Here is a 27,663-nt window from a genome sequence, read left to right as displayed (position 1 = left end):
AGAGAGAGAGAGAGAGAGAGAGGGAGGGAGGGAGAACGAGGGAGGATATATTGATACAAAACGACGGTGGTTTCTCTTCAGTGTGTGTGAGAGAGACCATGAGTGAAGACAAGATGGAGTGCTGGAACAGATGAAGACTATCATTGGGTGAGTGTGTGTATGTTTCTGTATGATTGCCTTTGTATTTTTGTCCACTTGATAATGCATGTTTGTGTACCAGCTTGACCACCTGTTAGTGTGTGTGTGTGTGTGTGTGTGTGTGTGTGTGTGTGTGTGTGTGAGTGTGTCTGTGTCCACATGCATGCATGTTGCCTGCAGGTATATTTCCTCATGAGTGAACACATTTCTGTGTATGTTTATAAGTCAGGTTTAATGGTTGTGTACTAGTAGCTGTGTTTATTTGCACTTCTGCTTAACTCTGCATGTGATGTGTTTCTATTTATGCTGGCCAACATGTGTATGTTATTCAGCCTGACAGCCTTTGTGTGCAGTGACAGTGTTTTTGCATCATAGCAGCCTTACTGTGTGTACGAACGTGTTGAAATGACGGTCTTGCCACACATCTGCAAATATTATTGTTGACTGTGATGTTAATGTAATGTAAAATGCTTTTTTTATTATTATTTTTTAGTCAGATAATCCAAGAGGCAAAGTAAAATTGTGCAGCATGTTGTGTGTTTGATATTTTAGACTTTAGTGTGGCATTTCCAGCAAGCACGCAAAACAAAAAGGAAAAAACTTTGTTTTGACTCATAACAGTGCCATTTTATCTCGCTTATTCTATTTTTGGCTCATTAGATGGTGTAGTTCACGAGACAAGAATCTTACGAACTAAAGGGAAAGATGTGAAAAAAGGTTGAAAGAGAATGTGCGAGACAGAGATAGAATGCACAGAAGAGGACGCATATGAAACAGGCACTATATCTCTGTCCTTAGGGAGGTAGTGTAATCAAAACAGCTGCATTACTGGTAATGAAAGATATTATCAGCAGAAAGTCTGTCACACATCTTTATCTATCTGGATCAGGGGCCGTGGGGCATTCTTCTGTTTCACTTGTTACATCAAACATTTTGTTTTAGTTTAATGAAATTGGCTCCACAACATTGGTTGAAATTGTGTAAGATTATGTCTTTCCACACCTGCACTTTTTTTGCGGAACATAAAAGAAGACATTTAGCAGACTGTTCAAGCTGCTTTTTCCACAGTAAAAGTATATGGAAATGACCTATTATGGACTCATTTAAATGTTTTTTTTTTTCTTCTAAGGAAAGAGGGATTTAACCATTTTTGGGTCATTTGATTTTTTTTTAACTTCATTTATTAAAAGGAAGAGGGTACTGAAAATTTTTTCAGTCACTTTCAATTTGAACCATGTTTATTTGTTTATGTATGTATGTTTGTTTGTTTAATTTTCCTTAACCCAATTTTCTTTATGCTTTAAGCATAAAAGCTGTATGGAATTATTTTGAAAACAAGAAACATTATATACTAATGGGTTAAGAAATATAAACATGAAAAAATAAAAAAATAAATTAGAAAATGCCAAATAAACTTAATTCAAGAAAATTGACCTGAAAACAAATCCATTATGTCACACAATTTTGCTTCTAAAGTATGTTTTAAGGATCTTGTTTTAGGGATGTTTTAATAGGAAAACTAGACCTAGAATAGAAAACTAGAACTAGAAGATGATTTTTTTATTGCAGTTTATGAGATGGGAAGGATGTACAGGATGTACAATGTTATCTTGTTTTTATTTCAATACAGCATATATAGTATTTATATTTTATTTGTATAAAGCTGTTTTTTTTTTCTTTAAGTTAAAAAAAATTAGTGCTGGGCAACGATTAATCGCATCCAAAATAAAAGTTTTTCTGAACATAATATATGTGTGTACTGTGTATATTTATTATGTATATATAAAGACACACATACAGTATATATTTAGAAAATATTTACATGTATATATTTATGTTCATATATTTTATATATAAATATATTTAATATATAAACAACATATTTTTCTTAAATATATACATGCATATGTGTGTGTGTGTGTGTATTTATATATACATAATAAATATACACTGTACACACACATATACTATTTGCACAAAAACTTTTATTTTGGATGCGATTAATCGCGATTATTCGTTGCCCAGCACTAAAAAAAATGTTAAAGTTGTGTTTTAAAAAGTTCTTTCTCTCTCCCACCACAGTTCTTTCCAGTGGTTCCGATGAGCGTTTCCAAACCACCTCCGCCCCATTCCCATTTCCCCCCCAGCAACCCGTCCTCCCATCTCTCCCTGCCTCCATCCTCCTCGTCCTCCCCCTCTCCCTCCACCCCTCCCTCTGCCGCGGGTCCCCCCAGCCCCGCTGTGCCTCCTCCTCCCTCCCCAGTCAAGATCTCCATGCAGGAACACTTTGCCATCAATGTGTGCCCCGGCCCCATCCTCCCCATCCCACAGATCTCCGACTTCTTCCCTCGTTTCCACGACTTCCCCATCACCCCCCTTCCACCCCGGGAAAAACAAGTTCTAAAGGACAAAGACAAGGACGGAGACGGGAATGGAGAGAAAGACCGCAAGAGGGAGAGAGAGCAAGAGGAGAACGGAGAGTTTGCCGACTCGGATGACGATGACAGTGAGTTTGTCTCGTGGCTAGTGACTGTTTCACGTTTGGTTCCCCTTGGGTGGGTTTACACATGTGTTTACGCTCTTAAGTAATCATTTTGCAGATGCATATTTCACAAATCTACAGACATCCTTCTAGAACGGCCTGGGGTTAAGTGCTTTTCTCAAGGACACAATAGTAATAGTACTTGAAGGAGTCCTTGTGGGCTTCGAACCTACTACCTTTGTCATTGCCAGTCCAAATCTTTAACCACATCAGCCCAGTCTCACATACTGTAAAATCATGCTTCTCTATTACATAACTCCTCACATTCATGAATCCAAGGATATTTTCTGTTCTGGATTCCCTGTGTTTGATTGACTGATTTTATTCACCAGTAAGCAGCCAATGAGGCATGAGCACTTCCCATCGGCCTGGACCTGAGTCTCATACTGTTCGGTATCGATTGCTTTGTGTGGTGTTTGCTGGATTGGTGTGAGTGTGTGTGATAACAGGTATGCGATCGGAGTGTTAAATACTTCATTAGTCTCTGTAATGGTGCATACAAACTACAAGCCCTCTGCATGTGCACAGCCCTGATTAGGTCATTACAGGCAAGACTGATTCCCAGCTAAGTCGTTTGGGTTGTTATCGGTTGCTATTGTTACTAATGTGCGTGCAACACATTAAGTTATTCCTTTGTTTCTTTTAGCCTACCTGGGAACTCTGGAGTTCAGCCTGCTATTTGACCAAGAAAATAACTGCTTGCACTGCACAATCCACAAGGCCAAGGTAAGTTTATACTCACACAAACACTACTGGGCGTTTCTACAACTATAGGCATTATATTACTATATTGTAGTAATAAACTCCTTTAAAGCATGCTTACTACACTATCACTCAACTAACAATTTCTGACAGTTAACATTTTTGTTTTGACATTTTTTCCCCTTAAACTAATGAACATTTCCACCACATCTGAAATTATGTATTGTGTTTAATAATAATCGGTGGTGGAAATGTGAAACATTTTTAAAATAAAACAACAGACTGCAGTCTTGCTAAGAGTAGTAGGTAGCATTTTATGCATCCCAAATGAAATGAAGTTATATTTGTACACTTTTTGCATCATTTGACAAAACTACAGCTTGATTGGAAATTGCATTATTTTTATTACATTTTTCTTCACAATGTCGTTTTGAAAAAAAGAGGTAAAAGTTAATTGGTTTTTAAAACTGAATTAGAATCATAATTTAATGGGAAAAATATATATGTATAATACAGCAGTTGTAGAATGTAATAACAAATGTTTTTTCCATGGGTTTTCATATTCTAATATTAAAAGTCTAGGTCTGGGACAAAAGTAGAATAATACAATTTATACATAATACATATACAAGAAAAAATTAAAAAAGTTTCCAAGACCGTGTAAATGTGATCTTCATATTACAAAAATAAACGTTTAAGTCAAGCACTGGAATATAAAAGTGTCTGAAGTAGAAGAAATACCCTTTTACAAAATGTTCTATGGCTTTCGGTCTGTTAGCTTTGACAGTGTACTTCTAAAATTTTAAATATATTCACAAATTGTACAAATCTTTTTCAATATGCTAATTATTTCATATGCTATAAATATATGGGTCTTTTCTAATATTGATGACTCATCCTGCACTCATTTACAAAATATTGTTCAATAAAATGCCCTCTATAAATTTCTCTACCCATAAGCCACTAAAACTGACTAGCGAAAGCAAGTAGCATCATATATTTAAACATATAATTTACTAAACATAAAATTTACTTGCATGTAATTTGCCAAATAAAAATAGAGTTCAACATTTTATTTCATGGTTTATCTTGAGCAAGCAATAAACAAACTTTTTTTTTTTAACTGTTTTGCATTATTAAACAGTCCAATTAAACAACCATGTGCCCTAAAGTGTGCATATCACTGTAAGGATATGATCTAGCAACCTCTCACCCCAGACATGAGTGTGCATCTTATGTGACATGAAGTCTTTATGCTTTTGTGTGTTTGTTTGTGCCCACAGGGACTAAAGGCCATGGACTCCAATGGACTGGCGGATCCATATGTGAAACTCCACCTCCTGCCTGGAGCAAGCAAGGTCACTGCAACCTTCTCACACGCACACAGCATGGTTCAACTCTCGCTGCACCATCAGCACAAGTTGTGATTCCCCATCAAGCACACACACACACGTCAACACGTGCGTTGCACAAAACACACAGGCGTGATATGAGCATGCATCACTGGCAGGGCCGCCCATGAGCGCTGAAGCTGTTCGTGTGGAGAACATGCGGTGGAAACGGGTGGATTAAGAGAGCGCTTCAGCACTGAATTATTCTCTCTTTCATTTCCTTTCATTTGATCTCTTTCACATGTAACGAATGCACGGCACTCCAATCTGTTCAAAGCAGGACAGGCTGAGACAGGAGTGTCCTGTCTTCTCTCCAGTGGTTTTTACTCTTCTCCGCTGTCCCGCACTCTCGTCCGAATCTCTGCCGCTATCTCTCTGTCTATTGCCACATGACCCACTTTGACCTTGGAATACCAACACAGCGTTGAGTGCAGGATGGGAGGGAGGGATGGAAAAAAGAGAGAGACAGATGAGGGGGGACAGCAGCAGGTGGTTGTCATGGAAACAGCACAGATTGTTACACGACTCACGTCAACGGAGGAGCGTATATGTACGAGAGGGAAAGAGAAAGCGAGGAGCGTCACGTCTTGCGTACGCTCCCATGCGCCAGCCTGGTAAATATCGACCGCCAGGGTTATACAGACACCTCCGGGCTTTTAAAAGGTGTGCGAACCGGAGGAGATGGACGCGTATGCATACGCCCACCTTCAGACGTAGACGTACACATACTCTCACGCACGTACGTGGGCGTGCTGGCATTAAAAGAACCCATTTATAACACTCTCTCTCTCCTTTTGTCCTTTTACACGCTTCATGGTTTCATATGCATCCATATGCGATCTATTAAAGGAATAGTTCACCTAAAAATAAACATTTTGTCTTTTACTCGACCTTGTATGACATTTTTTCTTCTTTTATGGAAAAGAGCTTTTTTGTTTGTACAATGGAAGTGAATGGCGACCATGACTGCTAAGAAAGATTTTCAGTAGTCACATTTTATATTTCAATCTGTTCCTAACAGAGAGCATTGTACGGCCTGTGATATGCTGTACAAGTCATATGGGCTAATTTTATGATTTTTTAAAAGGGCTTCACCCAGTGTAAACTATAAAGTAAATGGTTTTCAGTAATTCAGATACAAAAAAAGAAATGAAATATAAATATTAGATGAAAAACTTTTTATTAGGTAGTTGTCAACAAGGCAATATTTCTAATTTATGACATTTAAGAGGGCTTGTCCCAGTGTTGTTAACTAAAACTAAAGTGTATTAAGTGTTAAAATAAATAAATAAATACAAATAAAAATCTAAATATAATATTAAAATATACTGTTTTGATTTAATTTAAAATTTTAATCTATTTATTTCAGTTAGTTGTCACAATAATTTTCTAATTTTAGTTTTTTACATTTAAAGGTAAAGTACTAAAATTACTTCAAAACTGAAATAAAAAAATCAATAAAGCTGTTTAGAAATGTTTTAAAAATTACTTCATCAAAAATGAAAACTGAAAATATAAAAGTAAAAGCCTCAAAATTTGTAAAATATTATAAATATTGCCTAGACAACATACCATCCATACAATGAAAGTGAATAGTGACCAAACTGCCATGCAATATTTTCAGTAGTCACATGTTAAATTTTAATCTGTTTCTTGCTTAAAGCACTGTATGAAGAATTGAAATATATAGCACACAAGACTTTTATGATATTTAAGAGCTCAACCCAGTGTTGTTAACTAAAGATAAAATGTTTTCAATAATTTAAAAAAATGCAAATAAAATATAAATATTGAAATGAAAATTAGAAATGTTGCATTGACAACTGAAATTCATTTAATAATACAAACATTTATAAAACTAAAATTAAATTAGAGCTATGTAAAAATACAAAAAAACTAATACAGTGGTGGCCAAAATTATTAGAACACTAGTATGCTGTAGTGTGTCAGCAGGAAATATCAGTTTACATTTCCAAACATAAATTTTGCCATTAATTGTAATAATCCAGGGAGATTTTTGTCTGACAACAGCCAGTGCTCCACACAGAGATCTGATCTCACCATCATCCAGTCTGTCTGGAATGACATGAAGAAACAGAACAAACTGAGACAGACTAAATCCAGAAGAACTGTGGCAACGTCTCCAAGATGCTTTAAGAGACCTAAAACTTTTAACAGTACTGTAGCTTTGCAGGTAGGTTTCTTAAAGCATCTTGGAGACGTTGCCACAGTTCTTCTGGATTTAGCCTGTGTCAGTTTGTTCTGTTTCTTGGCCACCACTATATAAAATGACAAAAGCACATTATAAAATTACTAAGGCTTGAACAAAAATGACACCTGGAAATATAAAAATAAAACCTTTTCAAAATATGAATAAATGCTACAATAGCTAGTCGCCATCAGAACTACTTATTTTATGTTCCACAGATTAAAGAAAGTCACACAGCTTTGGGACGATGTGGCGATGAGTAATTTTTGCTTGAACCATCCCTTTAACGAACTACTTCCCGTGCAGGAACTCCATCAGCATCCCATAAAAAGTGCAGGAAGCAGAAGGGGAAAAAAACGAGAGGGAGGGAGAGATTGTAGAGCTCGTGAGTGGCCCTTCTTGGTCGAGTTTGTGTGTGTGTGTCATCATCACACAGCATGGAGAATGAGATATCTGAGTCACACACACTCTCCCAAGCTGCTGCTCTGGGAATCTCACTGCCCTGGGCCAGATGGAGGGAGGAAAGGGAGAGAGAGAAAAGGGGGAAGAGAGAAGTGGAAGATGAGGATAAAATATTTAGAAGAAAATGCGATAGCACCAATTTGGCAGGAGGAGAGAGAGACAGGTGAAACCATATGCTGTTGCAGGCAAAGATGCAATATGAGTGAGGAACTTGGAGAGAAAATAGCTGGAAAGCTAGTAGGAGTAAGTAGGAGCATTTTTTGATGAATGCTTGAAGGGCAAACTCAGATTGTAAGTTTGCTTTTATGGTTTACAGTCTTTACTGTCTAAAGTACCATGTTTTAGTGTACTCAACATCACTGAAGCTTAAAGTCAACAAGAAAATAAAGTTAACTTAATGCACTTTTCTAGTTTTATTGTGAATAATTCACCAGTACACATTATTCCAAAGAAGAAAGGTTTTTTTTTGTTGTTTTTTTTTTACATTTGAAAGAAATTAATACTTTTAGCAAGGATGCATAAAATTTATCAATAGAAAGGAAAGATATTTAGAATGTTACAAAAGATTTCTAAATAAATCTTTTGAACTTTCTATTTTTTAAAGAATCCTGAAAATTGTCATGGTTTGCACACAAATACTAAACACCACAAGCGTTTTGAGTGTAATATTAAATGATTCTTGAGCATCAGATCATATTAGAATGATTTCTTAAGGATCATGTGACACTCAAAAACACTGGAGTAATGATGCTGAAAATTCAGCTTTGCATCACAGTAATAAATTACATTTTAAAATATATTAAAATAGAAAACAGTTCTTTTAAATTGTAATAATATTTCACAATATTACTGTTTTTACTGTATTTCTGATCAAATAAATGCATCTTTTGTGAGCAAAAGAGACTTCATTCCAAAACATAAAAAATCTTATCCTCCCAAATGTTTAAACTGTAGTGTACATGTATATATGTATTATTTTTATATAATCCCAGGAATACATTTGTACTCAGGGCTGTACAGTGCGACATATATGTCGCACATGCTACGAAAAAACTTACTTGTGCTACAACTTTTTGGCCTGTGCTACAAAACTTTCAACCTCTGTAGCACCAGTGCTATGTGAAAAAAAAGTTAACGTACAGCCCTGGTACTACCATTGTACATTTTCCAAAAAAAATGGTAGTACCAAGGTACATTTTTGTATGTGATGCTGTCAGATAATCATCATGGTACTATCATTGTAAATGGCCAAGAAATATAATGTTTGTTACTTTTTATTGAATTGTAAATGCCATGGTAAATGAATACTGTATGTTAAACACTCAGTATGACCTTACCATCTGATGCCATCACTGTACTATGGTACTGCCACAGTAAAGTCAATTAAATGAATAGTGGTTTGAATGATTCATCTCAAGTCCCAGTAGCTATTTTCTCAGTTGGTGCTGTTTTAATGGATTGTTACATGTATTTTTTGCTAATGTCTGTTGGAATTAAAGTGTGTTTATTCATTTGCCGAGCATCCTCAGGGGGCGAGAGAGAGGATAGCCAAGCTTGGCTGGTTCCAGCTTCAAATGCAGCAGTGCAGATAGTAGAACAGAGCGAGAGAGAGAGATGAAATGAAATATGCAGAGAAGCAACATGTTCTTCAGGCAATGAATGACGTGGACTCGCTCTGTCAGGAGAGCGAGCGCGAGAGAGGCTGCGGTTTGGGAGATTGTGTTTGGGTCTTCACAGCCAGAGCGTTTCTTTGATTTAACACTAATTTGTTAAATGAGCTGTTGCAGGGTAATTGCCCAGTTTGGGGAGTTTAGCGTGCATGTCAGGGTATTTGAAGTGCGAGAGTCGGGTGGGAGCAGAATTTTAGGGAAGAAATGGTGTGATGGTGAGCTGTGTGTTTGTGTGTGTGTGGGTGGTTAGATTTGGCCTACATTGAGGAGAGCAACCGTCCCCACAAGCAGCGGCACCATTTTTCAGGGGGTACCAGCGGTGGTTCTGGCTCACTCTGTGCCGTAGGCAGGGCATGACATGACTACGGGGGGAAAAAACACTTTTCAACTTGCTCTGTAGTGTTTTGTGTGAGATGAGTTCAGTGTTACAGTTTTAGCGTGCATGTCAGGGTATTTGAAGTGCGAGAGTCGGGTGGGAGCAGAATTTTAGGGAAGAAATGGTGTGATGGTGAGCTGTGTGTTTGTGTGTGTGTGGGTGGTTAGATTTGGCCTACATTGAGGAGAGCAACCGTCCCCACAAGCAGCGGCACCATTTTTCAGGGGGTACCAGCGGTGGTTCTGGCTCACTCTGTGCCGTAGGCAGGGCATGACATGACTACGGGGGGAAAAAACACTTTTCAACTTGCTCTGTAGTGTTTTGTGTGAGATGAGTTCAGTGTTACAGTTTTTGTGCAGCGTGAAAGGGGACCCGGGTTCAAGTCCCGACCTAATATGTTGTTGTTGCTGTTTTTTCAGTATACAAAAGCTAAATTTTAGCTGAACTTGACAGCCAGTGATCGTCATGCATTTTCGTTATAAAGAAAAGAGCAGTTTTGACATTTTATTCTACAGGGGAAAAGCCATGCATGTTTGAAGCAAAATGGCTGTGCATAAATGAAGACAGAATTGGTTAGTTGAGTTGGCCAGATTTAGACATACACCGTATTTTTCTAAAATAACTGCACACCTTAATTTGCTCAAGATACATTTTGGAAGTTGCTTTTAAAATTGTCTTCATGGGCATGGTGCTTCTGCCCACAAGGATAGTAAGACATGAAATCACCTTTGTGGAGAAAGCTAAAAACAAATTACTAAATAATAAGCAAATATATAATATAAATACAATAAGTACTAAAAGATAATGTGGTAGTAATAATAATAATAATATATTAAAATTATAGAAAGATGTATTACTCCAAGGCACTCATAGTAACAATAAAAAGCCTTTGACTGGGCTAGATCATTAAAATAGTTAAAAAGGTAGATCTACGCGTTTCGGCTTCAAAGCCTTCTTCGGGATACACATCAATTGTTCAAACAAGTGTTCTTAAACAATTAATAAGCAATCAAAGACAGTTGGTAATCAATGGGAGTGGCTAGCCCTTACGAAAAAGAAGTTTATTCAAGTGTGCTATTAGTATACTTCTTTTAAACTAAAAATAGGAAAGTATACTTTTAGTCTACTTTGTATGTACTTCTCAGAAATGGGCTTTATGTACTTCTCAGAAATATACTTAAAATGACATTTAAGTATACTTGACTTATACTTTTTTCTTTTTTCATTGTTATACTGTAGGGGGCGCTAGTACACATCTTCTGTACAGAATTTCCAAAAAACACAAGTGAAGAAGAAACAGAAACAACAGATGCTTCCACATGTATTCTAACACGATCATCAGACATAAAACAGTATCAAAACTATGTAACATTATGGAATAAAATGTCGACCAATGAAGAGGTAATAATGACTGTCAAGCTTTGGGGTGTTGATCGACTTTATCTACGTTTTGATTATCATTCTGAATCCCATTCATAGTCTTTTTTAAGTGTTTTGTTCAAAATGTTGTTTATTTCTTTATTTTTTATTTATGAAACTTATCCACATTCAAGTGTTTAAAAAAAGAATGCATGAAGCTAGAATAAAATGTTTTTGTTTACAAGCAGATACCCTGTTCTTTTGATGTTTTGTATGTTCAGATATTCATGTAACAACATATATACAAATTAATACCTAAATAGGTATACTTAAAGTATGTAGTAGAAAGTATGATGTAAAGTTCACTTAAATAAAACTTACGAGTATACTTGCAGTATAAAACTACTAAACTAGTAGTTTACTGAGACTATACTTCAAAGTGTACTAAAAATGCTACTACAAGTATTTAATTAGAAAACTATCAGTATTCATATAAGTTCACTTTTAGTGTAGTTGCAGTACAAGCTAAAAATATTGTTGTAAACTAATTGTGTACTTCAAGTTTACTTCTGTTATACTTAAAGTATACTTAAAAGTATACTTTTATATACTAGAAAGTGGGCCAATTTAGTCCCAAGGAGTATTGAAATAGTACACTTACAAGTATACTACTAGTACACTGATATTTGAATACTTACTACATAAAGTATACTTAAAAATATACTTGAACTTTACTTAAGTATACTTACTAAAATAAACTTGAAGTATACTACTTTTTGGTAAGGGAGAGCTTTCCTTGTCACTTGATTTGTATCCTGAAGAAGGCTTTGAAGCCGAAAACGTGTAGATCTACCTTTTTTACTATTTTAATTATTTAGCCCAGTCAATTAAAGGCATTTTATTGTTACTACAAGTGCCTTAGAGTAATTCATCTTTCTAGTTGATATTGACCTCTAAATATCCAAAGAGCACCATTGATTATGTGTGAAGACCAGTGCAGAATTCTTAGCCCCTGTTGTTTTGTCAATATATTCAAAATATATTTAAATCATCTATCTATCTATCTATCTGCCTATCTATCTATCATCTATCCATCTATCTGTTTGTCCATTTGTCTGTCAGTCTGTTGTTCTATATATCCATCATTCTGTCATTCTATCTATAGATCATTCTTTTCATCTGTCTGTCTATCTGTCCTTTTATCTGACAAACAGACAGACAGACAGAGAGTCTTTCTCTCCGTCTGTCTGTCTGTCTGTCTGTCTGTCTGTCATCTATCTGGCCTTCCGTCCCTCCGTCTATCTCTCAATCTGTCTGTCAATCTATCTTTCTGTCTGTCCGTCCATCCAACCCAACCATCGCTCTTGAAAAACATAAAGTATTATTTTCAAAAGGTTATAGTTTGGGTTAGTCTTATAATTAGTTTAAACACAAAACAATAGAGGTTTACACATTTAGTCCTCATTTAGATAAGTAAACAAGTGTATGTATGTGAGTATTGGGAGTGAGCAGATTTTTTTAGGGTAAGAAACAGAAGGGGTAATGATGATTGTGTGTGTGTGAGAGAGAGGAGGTGAGCTGGGGAAAGCCTCTCGTCCTCTCTCTCTCCTCTGCAAAGTAGGTGAGCAGATGTCTGCCTTTCACCTGAGGGAGAATAGATAAATGATGTTTCCTCTCCTGTCCTCCCTGACTGACTCTCTCTCTTCATCTCTCCCACTGTCATCTCTACCCAGATGCATCATGCCCATTCAAACTAGGAGCATGTGTCCCCTCAGATTTTTGATCCAAATAGATCTGAAATCCAATTTCTCAGAAATTATTTGTTGTAATTTATTGCAGGTAAAATAGGTTCTGAAACACTGGCACTTTTACTTATCTACATTTGGAGAGTCCAGCTGAGTTGCAGCTGAGTCTTACATTTAGCTAAAAAGTGTTTTTTTTCTCCATTTTATCTCACCTTGGCCACAAAGTGAGCAAGGACTGCAAAAGTGCATGATACAACTACCTCAAACTATTTATGTAGTTTGTTTATACTTTTATCTCTTCTTCTCTCCTTGTGTCCTAAGTTTCTCTTCGTCCTTTTCATATTTAAATATAATTTCAGATTTATTTATTTTTTGGTTAAACACATGGAACAAAATTAATAGTTCAGCCATGAAACTCTACTTGCATTCAATTCAATGTTCCCAGCCAATCGGATTCACATACTCATTAACGTTTACCTATATAACCAGGACGTATTTAAGGAATGCTATGTATGCATGCCCTCATCTTAGTCTACCACCTCCCCAACACCACCTGTCTGGATCTGCTACTGGGGATCTTCCTCTCTCTAGCAGCAGCAGCATGTTTCCTTTTAATTTTATGATCTGAGCATTGTGGAAAGCAAATCCTCTTTCACACAGAGATTCAGGAAAATAACGGATAATGTGTCCTGTGATTTGTCCTGGGATCGTTTGATTTTGGTTCACTCACACTGACAGTGAATCTGTGCATGCATTCACACACATCCCATCAAGATCCCGTAAAGACACGTGACATCACGATGTGACATGCAATGTGACATGTAGGTTCCACTAAATTGGCGAACAATCTCAGCTTCAGCAATCTCTGCTTGATTCCAGTTTGCACATATTTTTTCGTCGTGAACATTGATCTGCCTTCAAAACACCCAGTAAAAGAGTTGCACAATAACATGCATCATAACTACGATACACCCTTGGTTGTGCCTTTTGTTCACACAGGGCTTATTCCAGAACTGATGCAGTGTTTTTAGATCCCCATCCCGGCATCGTGCTTGAGTTCACGCAGAAGGCACCCTAGCAATTCTATGGCAATTTTCCGTTCTCAACACTCTGTGTGACAGAGGCTCAAGTCTGCTTGCTCTGCAGCAGCAGCGTAGCTATCTAGCCTGCCGAGACCAAACCTATGCACATTCTATTTACACTAATAAAGATTTTACAATTTATCCCGGGAGTTGTCATGACTAAAATGAAATTTTACTACACCTGTCAGTGATGGGTGCACTGAGAACATTTAGCAGCTGTAAATATTTTTTACCCAGTATGACAGTTTTTTTTTTTTTGCATTATTTAAGACAAGGGGAAAAAAAGTGTTAGTGTTGTCAAAAGTACTGACTTAATTTAAAAAACCGCGTCTATCAGCAGATACCTAATATATCTGCACATAGACAGATCCGTGCTGATAGACGCGGCTTTCAAACGCTCCTATGGTGAAAAGCGTGAAGCAATGATCATTGACGCCAATCACAGACGTATCTGTTGAGCGCATGAACACTATAGCCAATCAGCGGTGTTTAAGAATCCGCTCAACAGAGCTCAAATGTTAGCGGGAAATGGACGTTTTAAAAATTGCAGTACCGAAGTCGGTAGTTTTAACAACGCTAGTCAACAATAAAGACAAAAATGCGGTGCAATATCACAGTCAATCAGAACATATATGGGGCCAGATTTACTAACAACTTGCGACAGCGAAAATTGTCTTTTGTCGTTAAAATAGTACTGTCAGGATTTATTAAAAATGCGCAGTTAAAAGTTAGCACTGAAAAGGCGTGGGCACAGTTATTTTTGTGCATGACCTTATTGAATATGCATTTGTAGGAGTTTCCCTTTCAGAAAAAATTGATGGGAGGAGAGTATTAAAATGAATCACGCAACACAATTTACTAACGTTTGCGCTTGTCAAATTACTGGTATTTGCACCATTATTTAACGTCCAAAAAAAGCATGTCTTAAACTATCTTGTGTCTGTGTCGTAAGTAGATCACCCACCCCTGATGAGCATCGGCTCTGCTTATTTGTGACTATGCTAATGTGCGCTGTGCTTGGTCGATATGTAAATGAGATGTTGCGTCTGTGTTCTTTAATTTGCGCATTGTCAGTAAACGCCCATCAGCGCTGTTTTGGAATTGTGCTCTCGCGCTAATTTGCCCAGTTTAATAAATCTGGCCCTTGATATTTAAGCTGCAGTTATGTGCAAATCAGTATTTATACATATTTCTGTGATGTTCATACAAGATCACCATAGAATTTCTTGTGCAACCTGGGATTAAGTGCTTTGTTCAAGGGCACAGTGGTGATGACTCATGGGTTGCGCTTTGTAGGAATTGAAGCAGCCTTCCAGTTCCTAGCCCAGAGCCTTAACCACTACATCAACACCCACTGCACAAAGTGCAAACAACTGTAGCACATCTGAGCAGCATCTGATTCTAACAGATTCTTTAAATTCAGAAACTATTTACAGCAGTGGTAATTTCTGCACAGATTGAGCTTGGGGGGTGTTAATTATTTCCCCAAATGCTCTTAGGTGGTGAAACGAAAAAGAATGTTTATTTTGGGGATGATTGAGCTTCTAGTTTAGTGGTGAGTTTAGAGCTCAGTTTCTTCATTTAGGATGTACTGGGGTGATGCGGTGTAGTGGTTAAGGCTCAGGCTGTTGACCGCAGGGTTGCTTGACCATCACCATTATGCCCTTGAGCGAGGCGCTTAACCCCATGTTGCTCCAGGGGGGACTGTCCTAGTAATAAGCTCATGGTGCTGTTCTATGATGACATTGCGTGAAAGTCGTGGAAACATTACACTGGGTATATGGTGATAAATTAAAGTTCCATTTTAATAGAATTATGTTTGAGAAAGTGTTTCAACCTCACCTGCAATGAAGAAAAGTCATTGTTTTAATCAGTCTTGCATTCCAGTAGAAATGTCTAAGCATCATTCAGATCAGATAAATGATTGTTTTCAGAGAATGTATGTTGAATTAAGTTTATTGTTCTTATATTGTTCTTAATTTAAGGTTAAATATTTAAAATTGGGTAAGAAAATAAGTCTTTTTGAATTTTCTGAAAATAAGTCTTCTTTCCTGCACAATTTTGTGTATAATAAGACTTTGCTTCCCAGTCTCAAGTAAATGCATCTGTAGATGTTTAAATATTTTTATTTTATCTTATTATATATATGTAATAATTATATATGCATATATATATATATATATATATATATATATAGTAAACCTACTGCCTAAACCAGTATATATAGATAATAAAATTAATAATACAAATTCACTAGCTACCCCACAATAAATCTTACTTCAGGTGTTACTTTCAGAGTAATAAAAATGATGTCAAATACAGCTCAGTCTTAGATAGATTTTGCAAGAAAACGCAGAAAATATTGCTGTATGTGCTCAGGTGAGAGGGATCTTTAGAGAGCATTTTCAGAGAGTGAAGAAAGATAGGAAAGGTTTTGTGGAAGCCCTTATATGGAGATGGTTTGGGCGTGTCTTATGCTAATGACTAACTGAAGCATGTGCTCCCTCATTTACATTCATCCGGGTTCATCAACATTAGACTGATGGTAAGAACAAATTTATGTGCGTGCACAGCTGTTGCAAAGCCAGCAAAAATTGTGCACGAGCAGCTTTGTCTTGACCCAGTGTGTGTATAAATTAAATTCGTTATCAGTCTCAGTACACTCTTCCTCTCTTTTTCAGGCAAATAAATTGCGGACTAAGACTTTAAAGAACACGCTGAATCCAGTGTGGAACGAAACACTCATCTATCACGGCATCACGGCTGCTGACATGACCACCAAAACCCTCAGGTACTGTACTACCTATGTTTCCCATGATCCTCACCAGCTTCAAGTATTTTTGGCTCTACTTGCACTTCCAATTCACCTTTGAACATATGGTTCTCTGTAAAATCCCATGAGTGTCTCCGTCCGACTTATTAATGATGATATCATGTGTGAACTACATGTGTGAATTTCATTACTTTGAGGTCAAGAAAACTCTGCAGAAGCATAGTGTCACTCGGAGCACATTGTGTGTATGCGTGTGTGTCTTCGACAGCATGTAGAGGACGTCTCTGTGGTGCAACACCCACACTTGGGTCTAACCTTCTGTGTAGAGGTACGCTACAATTTGAGCAATAAAACTCAGAGGACAGAACGAGATAGGGCCAATTTCTCTAGAAATGTAATAGAAACCCTTGTGATCCACAGCCAGGAAACAAACCTAGCAGGAGCTCTCGTGGGATGAGAGAGAGGCAGAGATAAAGAGAGAGCGAAGCCGCTTGCTTTACTTGTTCCACTTTTTGGTTGAGACCGTGAAAAATTCGAGTTTCATGCTGAAAGGTTTTTTAACTCAACCCAGATTTACCTCAGTGCTTCAATCCAGAGATTTTTGCTTCTGCAGTATGCTGAGATATTTGTAGAAATTGTGAATTTTTTTAACAGAAACAATTAGGTGCATACATTGTGCCAAAAGTGGCACGTGCCGATCTGTTTCTTGTGGTGAACATGGATTCTTGCCACTTTGGAATCCCAAAGGATGAGTTTGATTCGATGATTCTTTCTGCTCTGTTACGCTCTGTGACCATCATCCCGAAGAGCAGGTTGTCGGAGCCCAGGGCATAGATGGAGTGTCACCACGGGCAGCGTCAGCTCCTTGTCACGGTGACTGTGTCTGGGCTGTGACAGCTGGCCGATCTCAAATCCGGCTGCAGTTGTTCAGTAAAGGGTGAAGCGAGAGGAATTCATATTTTATGCAAGATTTTGGAGGTGTTATGCAGAGCAAATAGTAGTTCCATATTTACTATATTTCCTCCCATATGGCCCTTTGTCAATATACTGCTTTTCTATCATCAGCTTGTCTTTTGTCATGTGAATGTCATTTGCCACATGAGAACAATGAGTGCTGCTGGCAGGCTATTGGCAGGGAACATTTTCTGGAGAATGACTGCGTTATCAATAGTGCTATTGTGCCATTATAGTAAAGCATCCTATGCTATTACTGGAGTCGCCATCGTAGTAAGCGTACAGTATGTGTGTTCATTGTTTATTAGTAGGCAGTGTGAGTTGAGTAGTCTTTTAGGAGCCTAGCTGACAAATCTTTGCCAGATTTTAAAAACACCCTGACTCTTTGCCCTAACCAGACATGACACTTTACAGCGTCATTTTTCTACCCTCACTAGAGTGAAAATGTATGATGCAGCGATTACCGCCAATCAGAAGTTTGATGTTTAATATACAGTTGTGGAGAGGGATTTTTGACAACTTTTTAACATTTTCGACAATTAGGGGTGGAGTAATTAGATTTATCCAAGTGAGCAAAAAAAATTAGATACATTTTCTGATTCTGTTTATCCTTTTATCCATCCATTCATCAGTCTATCCATCATTCTAGCTATTCATCATTCTATCATTCTAGCTGTCTATCAATCCATCCATCCATCATTTTATCGGTCAGTCTATCCATCATTCTAGCTATCTGTCCATCTGTTCATCCATCCATCCATCCATCATTCTATCAGTCAATCTATCCATCATTCTGTCATTCTAGCTATCTATCCATCCATCGTTCTATCAATCCATCCATCCATCCATTCATCATTCTATCAGTCAATCTATCCATCCATTCATCATTCTATCGGTCAATCTATCCATCCATCCATCATTCTATCAGTCAATCTATCCATCATTCTGTCATTCTAGCTATCTATCCATCCATCGTTCTATCAATCCATCCATCCATCCATTCATCATTCTATCAGTCAATCTATCCATCCATTCATCATTCTATCGGTCAATCTATCCATCCATCCATCATTCTATCAGTCAATCTATCCATCATTCTGTCATTCTAGCTATCTATCCATCCATCGTTCTATCAATCCATCCATCCATCCATTCATCATTCTATCAGTCAATCTATCCATCCATTCATCATTCTATCGGTCAATCTATCCATCATTCTGTCATTCTAGCTATCTATCCATCCATCCATCCATTCATCATTCTATCGGTCAATCTATCCATCCATCCATCATTCTATCAGTCAATCTATCCATCATTCTGTCATTCTAGCTATCTATCCATCCATCGTTCTATCAATCCATCCATCCATCCATTCATCATTCTATCGGTCAATCTATCCATCATTCTGTCATTCTAGCTATCTATCCATCCATCCATCCATTCATCATTCTATCGGTCAATCTATCCATCCATCCATCATTCTATCAGTCAATCTATCCATCATTCTGTCATTCTAGCTATCTATCCATCCATCGTTCTATCAATCCATCCATCCATCCATTCATCATTCTATCGGTCAATCTATCCATCATTCTGTCATTCTAGCTATCTATCCATCCATCCATCCATTCATCATTCTATCGGTCAATCTATCCATCCATCCATCATTCTATCAGTCAATCTATCCATCATTCTGTCATTCTAGCTATCTATCCATCCATCGTTCTATCAATCCATCCATCCATCCATTCATCATTCTATCGGTCAATCTATCCATCATTCTGTCATTCTAGCTATCTATCCATCCATCCATCCATTCATCATTCTATCGGTCAATCTATCCATCCATCCATCATTCTATCAGTCAATCTATCCATCATTCTGTCATTCTAGCTATCTATCCATCCATCGTTCTATCAATCCATCCATCCATCCATTCATCATTCTATCAGTCAATCTATCCATCCATCCATCATTCTATCGGTCAATCTATCCATCATTCTACCATTCTAGCTATCTATCCATCCATCGTTCTATCAATCCATCCATTCATCATTCTATCGGTCAATCTATCCATCATTCTAGCTATCTGTCCATCTGTCCTTCCATTATTCTATCAGTCAATCTATTCATCATTCTGTCATTCTAACTATCCATCCATCATTCTAGCTATCTGTCTGTCTGTCCATCCATCCATCCATCCATTATTCTATCAGTCAGTCTAACCATCATTCTGTCATTCTAGCTATCCATCCATCCATCCATCCATCCATCCATCCATCTGTCCATCCATCATTCTATTGGTCAATCTATCCATCATTCTATCATTCTAGCTATCCAACCATTCATCCATCCATCCATCATTATATTGGTCAATCTGTCCATCTATCCATTCATTCATCCATAATTCTATTGGTCAATCTATCCATCATTCTCACTATCCGTCCATCCCTCCACCGTTCGATTGGTCAATCTATCCATCATTCTATCGGTCCATCCATCGTCCTATTGGTCAATCTTTCCATCTTTCTATCATTCTAGCTATCCATCCATCCATGCATCTATTCATCCATCCATCCATTCATTGTTCTATCATTGTTTGGAGCAGTTTTAGATTGTAATATGTGTTAAATGAAGTAGAGTGTACTGCATTCTTAATGGTAGCTGAAATCATTCATTGAATTAGCATATGATCACTTACAGTTTTTCTCAGTCGCTTTGGTGCATTTCTATGTTGTGGAGGTTGAACTAACTGTTGTGCAAATGTAAATAGTGATGTGAGAAATGCACCAAAGCGACTGAGAAAAACTGTAATAAACGTGAAAAACTCAAAATATCAAGCAGTCAAATTCTTCAGAAACCTGTGGAGCTTTTTTCGTGAAATACTGCGTGGGCCTGCCCATGACTCATCTGACTCACAGTTCAGTACTGAATAAACACTGAAAAGTACCTGTCTTTCGGATGTCCTGCATGCTGGTGACTTCCATATGCATGCAAACTCTCAACATAATCACTGTGACTGACATTAACAAGGAAAGCTCAACCCCACGAGTAATAAATAGCAGCTTCAGGAAGAACGGTTCCCAGGACAGGTTACAGGAAGTAGAGAGCACCTGTTATCCACCTCCACACGAGTGTGTGTGCATATGTTTATGGTAGCATGTGTACATACCTGCCTGGAAGGAATGACTAATCGAGCCCTAGACGGAAGTGAGAAGCCAACAAGATCATGATGTCAGTGTCATCTGCTTGCGTGCAGCCTCTCGCGCTCTCGCTCTTTGACACCCACATTAACACTTCAGCTCTTTCTCTCCTCAATTTTGGTATTTGTCTCCTCATCCTGGTTTTTCTGCTTCACAGTATATTCTTTACTCAGTTTTCTTTTTCCGTTACATCTCTGTCACTGACGTAAAAAACATCTGTCTTTTCTTACATTGGGCACTTTGCTTAAATTCCTCTTTTCTCATTCTGGTTGCTATTGTTGTTTTGTTCCCTTAATCACCCTCTTTCTCAGAGTCAATACTAGAGATTGACCGATAAAAGGTTTTGCAGGTTCCAATAACTAAGTTGGGGGGAAAGCAAATTAACCCATCGTTTTTAAAAATTGATATATTGATGAAAAAATAATATGGCATATTTATAATAGCAAATTTTAATTTGTATTCATTTATAATATATTAAAATATAAATATTATTATAAAAAAACTGAAATTGAACTTGCAGTTTGTTACTTTACCTTTAGGCAATTGAGCAACCAGTAAGTAATTATGCTGATTTAAGTCTCTCATCATATTTCATAATGTCATCCATAGAGGATTAAGGACACAAACACTGTGAAAGAGGTTCGTTTCAAGTCAGACGTGAATTAAATTTATGATGCGGCTCAGTGAGTCAGATGTTAATTCAGTAAGCATTCTGGCATATTCAGTGAATGATTCGTTTGAATGATTAAAAAAATTACTTTGCAGTTGTAGTCTTTTGACTCATTAAAGTTGACTCATTTATTAAAAGAACTGGCTCAAAAGTGTCAATACAGTAGTCAAATGTAATGAATCAAATAGACTCATACATGAATCAGACTTCAGTGGCTGCACTGTTTATTTGTTTTTACATGTGCATCCAGCAAGACAAGACAAGAGATTTATTATTTTCATGAACCATTACTTTTAAATCATTATCATTTATTTAGATTGTAAATCATCAACTCACATACAGTATCATTTATTTTGTCATGATGCTTTAAATGTAGTAGCTCTGCCACCAAATAGTGATGCATGAAATGCTTCAAAATTAATAGTGTGACACTTTTTATACAGTAATCTAGATTTTCAGATTGGCTCAGTTTAATTTCAGAAGTAATTTTAACCTGAATTAATTTTGTCACTGATATTTGTGATTTTAGTAATATTCAGGTTCGCATAAAGGTGCTGTTGAACAGGATAATGTAAACTGTGCAAAAAACTAACATAAGTGTTAATTGTTCCCAGTATCTGATGAATAAATGAATCAAATAGACCAGGGGTGGGGAACGTTGATCCTGGAGGGCCGGTGTCCCTGCAGAGTTTAGCTCCAACCCTAATCAAAAACACCTGAACCAGCTAATCAAGGTCTTCGGGATGCATTTAGGTTTTTTTTTTCTAGGGTTTTTCAGGGTTGGAACTAAACTCTGCAGGAGAGTGGCCCTCCAGGATCAACGTTCCCCACCCCTGAAATAGACTAAATAAAATTAGATAAAATAGATCAATTATTTGTTCTTTTGAATGATTCAAAAAATGACTCTTCAGTTGTGGAGACCTGTGACTCATTAAAGTTGATTCATTTATTAAAAGAACTGGCTCAGAAGTGTCAATTCAAATGAATCAAAGAGACTCTCATATAAGAATAAGGCTGAACTGTCAGCACTGTTTTTGTTTTTACATGTGCATCCAAAAAGACATTACAAAAGATGTTAACTCTTTTTATAGTTGTTGGTGTTTTTTGCCATAACCATGTCTTTTAAATTTGAAACCATGTCTTCTGAATTATGATTATTCCGGATTGCAAACGCTCAACTCAGATACAGTGTCATTTGTTTTATTTTGTGAAGCTGTAGATTAAATAGCTCTGCCACCGAATAGCGATGCATGAAACGTTTTAAAATTAATAGTGTGGCTATTTTTATACAGCAATCTAGTCTTGCAGATTGGCTCAATTTAAATACAGAAGTCATTTTATCTGAATTAATTTTGTCACCAATCTGATTTTAGTAATATTCGGGTGCTCACAGATGTCCTGTTGAACAGGAAAATATTAAAATAAGTGTAAATATTTCTCGATATCTGATGGTTGCAAAAGCTTTTATCAGCACAAATTAAATGGTCAAAAGCGATATTATGACCAGCCTCTAGTCAATACCACCTACTTCTCAGCTCAGAGCCTCAGCCTCTCTTGACGTATTCTCTCTTTGGCTGTGCGTGCAACACGCTTAACATGTTCTGTCTTGAGAGTTGAGCTGAAGAATTTTGAGTGCCATCTTTCTCTCTCTCTTGCAGGCTGTGTGTGTGTGATATGGATCGTTTAGGACGGAATGAGTTCATAGGTGAAGTCAGGGTGGCCCTCAAGAAACTCAAGGAGGGAGAGAGCAAGAAATACAACATGGGCCTCGAGAGAATTGCACAGGTGTGTGTGTGTGAGTGAGTCATTGTGGCTGTTGTGAGGTTACGTCCATTGGAATTTGTACTATGCATAATTTAGTGTTTGGGTATTTGCTGTATTATTAATAACCTTTCTATGGTTTTACAGACCCGGGAGGGTAACAGCCAGGCAGTGGATCCTGGGGCTTCTGTTGTAGAAGAGGAGGTAAAGATCCTATACTTTCCATCCTATACTTGAGACCTCTGCAAACTCCCTATTTACACTGAAACTGCCCAGATTGTAGAATACTCACGTTGAGGGCACAACGAGGACAAAGCCCCCAGGATGAAAGGACCTAATTTTTGTTATCTCAATACACCAATTAACAAAAAAAGCACTTTTCTGAACACTTGTTTTTCCACTTTGGACTGATAAACTGTCCTGGTCCATAAGGTTATCATATTCAGTAGCTGATTATAAGGTAATTATATTTAAAATAAGTTTTTATAATAATAAAAAAAATTTAAAAAACATTTTTATACCGGTAATAATAAAATAACTTTTTTGGGATGTCACTAATGAGAATCTCTAAAATTAAAGTGAAAGTTTTGAGACAAGTCTTATAATTTTTGCCTGTACTATATTGTATATGGTGTTCTCTAACTAAAAGTATTTCTTTAATTTTAGCTAACAGGTTATGAAATTCTGAAATATATTAAATGAACAGCAAAAACATCCTTTGCTTAAGGAGTTTCAAGTATATACTCACACCTTTCAAAAGACTCTTATGCTCAATACTGGTTGTATTTATTTGACCAAAATACAGTAAGAATATATATATTATTTACATTTTTTACATTATTTTTAATGCAAATTTTGCTATTCCATTTGTATACAATAAAAATAATAATTTTATTGAGAACTACAAAAACAGTCATGTTGTTCCTAAGGGGATGTTTAGCCTGGTTGTACCCTACTGACATATATTGTTTAATGTATTATTGATGGTCTGAATATTGATCAGTGGAACCAAGCCTGTCTGTCTTTCTCTGTTTCTCTAGCGTGGCCGTATCCTGGTCTCTCTGCTGTACGTCACAGAGAAAAGTTCTCTGACTGTGGGAATTATTCGCTGTGCCCACCTGGCCGCCATGGATTCGAATGGATACTCAGACCCTTTTGTCAAAATGTGAGTCTTTGGTGCATTTTTTTTAAGAGTGGACAATGGCAAAGTTACAGGAATTGATAAAGAGGTGGGTGGGGTCACATGTCCAGTATCCTCCAAGCCAAAAATAAAGTGGAAGCTTTTAGTCCAAACACCTATTCATGCCAAGTCAGAGTTTTTGGCACTGCAAAAGCATAAAAAGCCAAGCAGTCAGAATAAACCATGCAATATGCATTAAATAGTCATCGAACAGACTGTTTTTTTGTTTGTTTTGTAGTTTTTTCAGAAGTTTGAGATGAGATCCATGGGTTTTGTGTGATGATTGGAGCCTACAACCCCACACGAGTGGATCTAATGTTGTAATCAGTACCTCAAAGCACTGATGTTGTTCAAATAAAGTTAAAGCATGTTAGAAGACGAGTACAATCCCCAGGGCTCCTGTAGTGAGTCAATGGTGGGCATGATTATCATTTTCACAGCTTTTATTTAATTTTCACATTTATTACGATAAAAAAAACAAGTTTTAACATGCATAATTTTGTTTGTCCTCCCTTGAATCATTGCATAGCACCGCATCATGCGAACGCAAGTACATGTTATTGCGATATGACTCAATTCATTGGCTTTGCCCTCCTCCTAGTTAGCATCATGGATTTCATTTCAAGGTGATTTATTCTCTCTGTACCTCCGGTTGATCATAATTTATCCCCCTGTGGGTTCTTGCGAAGAGTAATTCAAAGTCCACCCACACAATAAGACATGAGGAGATTTTATTTAGAGGCATAGAGAATTAATGGGGCATAGAGATGGATGCAGAGAGTCAAGAGGCAAGCGGAAAATCAGAAAAAACTCGGTCGCTGCTTTCTCAGCTTCGGCTTCCCGCCCTCGGTTTCCCATCACATGTTCTTTTATCATTTGCCATACCTCTTCTTCTCGACACTATCCATTCCTCGCTCTTTCTCTCTCTCTCTCTCCGCTCAAGTCTGATAAAGCATGCATAAATCTTGGACCACTCTCTCTGTTGATGGGGTCCTGTTCATTCTTATCGTGAATGTATTTTGATGTGTTGTGTGATGCAGAGGAGTTTTTTTCCGCTATCTGCTCCGAGGAGATAGGATTTCCTTGTTTATCGTGCCAGTTACAGGCACTGATGGGCTCACTGGAGCAGTGGAAATCTATTGTTAGAGAGTGGACTGCTTTTATACAGCGGGATAGACTGCTGGAAGTGTGCGTGTGCATGTGTGTGTGACAGCTGCTTTAGCGCTTGTTTAGGACTAGACTTGTCAATATAGTTTAGGATAAGGTGGAAATTTTGACTCCATCTCTCGTGACACGTATGACAGCATGGCTTGTTTGGATGCTGGGATTGTTTGTGCATTGTGACCGCTGGACCAGATGTTATTTGGCTTTTTGTCCGCTGAGGTTGATTCCAGTTATGGCTGGATTTAGCTGGAATTTATTGAAGCAGCAAACTCATTTTATTAGACTGGATTTTCTTCATCAGTCACTCTTGTCTTTTTAATAGCAATAAAGGCTTTAATTGTAATAATTTAATGGATTCTAACAAATAAAATGAAGCGACATAATTGGAATACACCAATAATGTAAAAACCAAGTGCTTTCAGTGTCACCAATTAGCTAATGTAAATAATTTACATTTAAATATAAATTTATATATACATTTTGAAAGAGGGCTAAATGGTAAGGCTCAACAAAGAGCAAAAATCCTTTTTTTTTTCTTTTTTTTTTTTAAATCCTGTCCTATCCATTTTCATTTTTTTATTTTTATGTATTTCTATTTTATGTTTTTTTTTTCTATTTTTAACAACAACTGAAAACAATTGGCATAATATCTAGAAATTATACAGCTATAATTCTATGGATTCCCTCCATGACATTGTTTATATGATTTTGTTTCTATTTTTTTGTGGCTGATTTTTATTTTTTATTTATATTTGTAATTATTTTTCTTTATTAAAAGCAATTATCATTCCAAAAAAATATAAAAAATAATATTTCAGCTTGAAATAATATCTAGAAATTTGACCACTAAACCACGTTAATAATTTTAAATTTATTTGTTTGAAAATGATGGCATATTAATTGGTTTGTCATTTTAACCCATTCTAACAGATGCTTCTCAGTCAAGTATTTCTCTTAATTTTGTCAAAATTCCATCTGTGTCGGTCAGCTACTAACTCTCTCACATTGGCCCCGGGTCAGCAGACCATCGTTATTGTTGAGTGCTGGACTGGCTTAGTCTGTAATAGAGGGAACACGAAACTGGACACAAGTAGGGATTAACTGTTGAGGGAAACTGGGGGCCAATCAATACTGTAGTCATTCCATAGGGGGAAAGAGAAACTAAATCTCTAGATTTAGAGAGGGGCAGCTAGTGACTTTCACATGTTTTTTTTTCCCCGAGATGTTTTTCTCGGTCAACACACAGTGTCTGGTTTTAACCGAAGAAGCTTAGGCAGGGAAGCTTACCCACAATTCTCTATCTCTTCTCTCCTGTATGTGAATGTAATCACCATATCCAGGTTGCTAGAAGGAAATCTATTTAATCAATGTGCTAAGGCAAGGCTACAGGCATTTTCAGAGAAATTCAGGAAAGGAATCGACACATCAGCTGTGTTCGAAACATCTCGAATGTAATTAACCAAGCAAATAATTTGTAGCCTTTCCGTTCAATAAAGTTATTTTTAGAGCAATCAGTGATTAATTATTATCTCCAGCGGAGATTATGTGCATGCAGAGGCAAACACTTTTGCAAATTTCGAAATTTAGATTATCTGATAATTGTTATGCTTTAAAGAGGTTTATTTTCTTGGGCTGCAAAGATAAAAAGGCTAAATTAATGACTTAAAAGTTGATGGGACACATTTGCAAACCATTATAAACCGGATAGTTCCGGTTCTTGATTCTGATTGGTTGAGATCATTGAGATACAGTTCGAAGCTGTTGTAAATTACACTACAAACATACACCTTCGTTTACTTCTGTCTGTTGCTCAGCAACCACTTTGTTGGAACCACAACCGTTTCTGAGGAACTACATTAGCTGTGTCTCATTTAGAAGGCTGCGCCCTCCGGAGGTCGCATTCGAAGGCAGCATACATCATCGAGGCTGTCTCATTTCAGAAAAGCAAGTAGGACACTCCGAATGCGACCTTCGAATGCGACCTTCTTTCACAGGAATTCGGAGGATGCATGAGGTGTATCCTTCGCTGCTACAGATAACCCACAATTCTTTGCGTCGCCGTAAACAACCGTTGTTAATTCGAAAAATGCCGGCGCCGGCAGATGTACACACAAGCGCAGATGTGGTGTTTACAACTTACCTTAAATCGCCTCGGTAAAAACGGATAAACTTTGTTTTTAATATCCTCCTCCTTTTTTTTCTCTAATAGATGTCTACTGTACGTACGCTGCAGCTCCTCAAACATTAAACAAAATAAAACAAGTAAAAGCATTTTTTTTTTT

General features: G+C 37.1%; 1 protein-coding gene across 2 annotated transcripts in view; it reads left to right on the top strand.

Moving 5' to 3' along the window:
- The window catches only part of LOC107665068 (double C2-like domain-containing protein beta), a 38,178-nt gene continuing 10,515 nt past the window's right edge, over nt 1–27,663 (top strand). The window contains exons 1-9 of one of the 2 annotated variants that reach the window (XM_016455821.1): nt 1–147; nt 799–940; nt 2,221–2,644; nt 3,327–3,406; nt 4,666–4,740; nt 16,358–16,467; nt 22,935–23,061; nt 23,185–23,241; nt 24,078–24,202. In XM_016455821.1, coding sequence (XP_016311307.1) covers nt 2,239–2,644; nt 3,327–3,406; nt 4,666–4,740; nt 16,358–16,467; nt 22,935–23,061; nt 23,185–23,241; nt 24,078–24,202 — 980 coding nt within the window. In that variant the 5' untranslated portion in view covers nt 1–147; nt 799–940; nt 2,221–2,238. The remainder of the gene's footprint in view (nt 148–798; nt 941–2,220; nt 2,645–3,326; nt 3,407–4,665; nt 4,741–16,357; nt 16,468–22,934; nt 23,062–23,184; nt 23,242–24,077; nt 24,203–27,663) is intronic. The other variant, XM_016455819.1, reaches the window with a different exon arrangement.

This window comes from Sinocyclocheilus anshuiensis, unplaced genomic scaffold, assembly GCF_001515605.1.
Source record: "Sinocyclocheilus anshuiensis isolate Anshui unplaced genomic scaffold, SAMN03320099.WGS_v1.1 scaffold555, whole genome shotgun sequence".
Taxonomy (NCBI): Eukaryota; Metazoa; Chordata; class Actinopteri; order Cypriniformes; family Cyprinidae; genus Sinocyclocheilus; species Sinocyclocheilus anshuiensis.
Note: the sequence above shows the minus strand (reverse complement) of the source record. Positions and strands in the feature narration are given on the sequence as shown.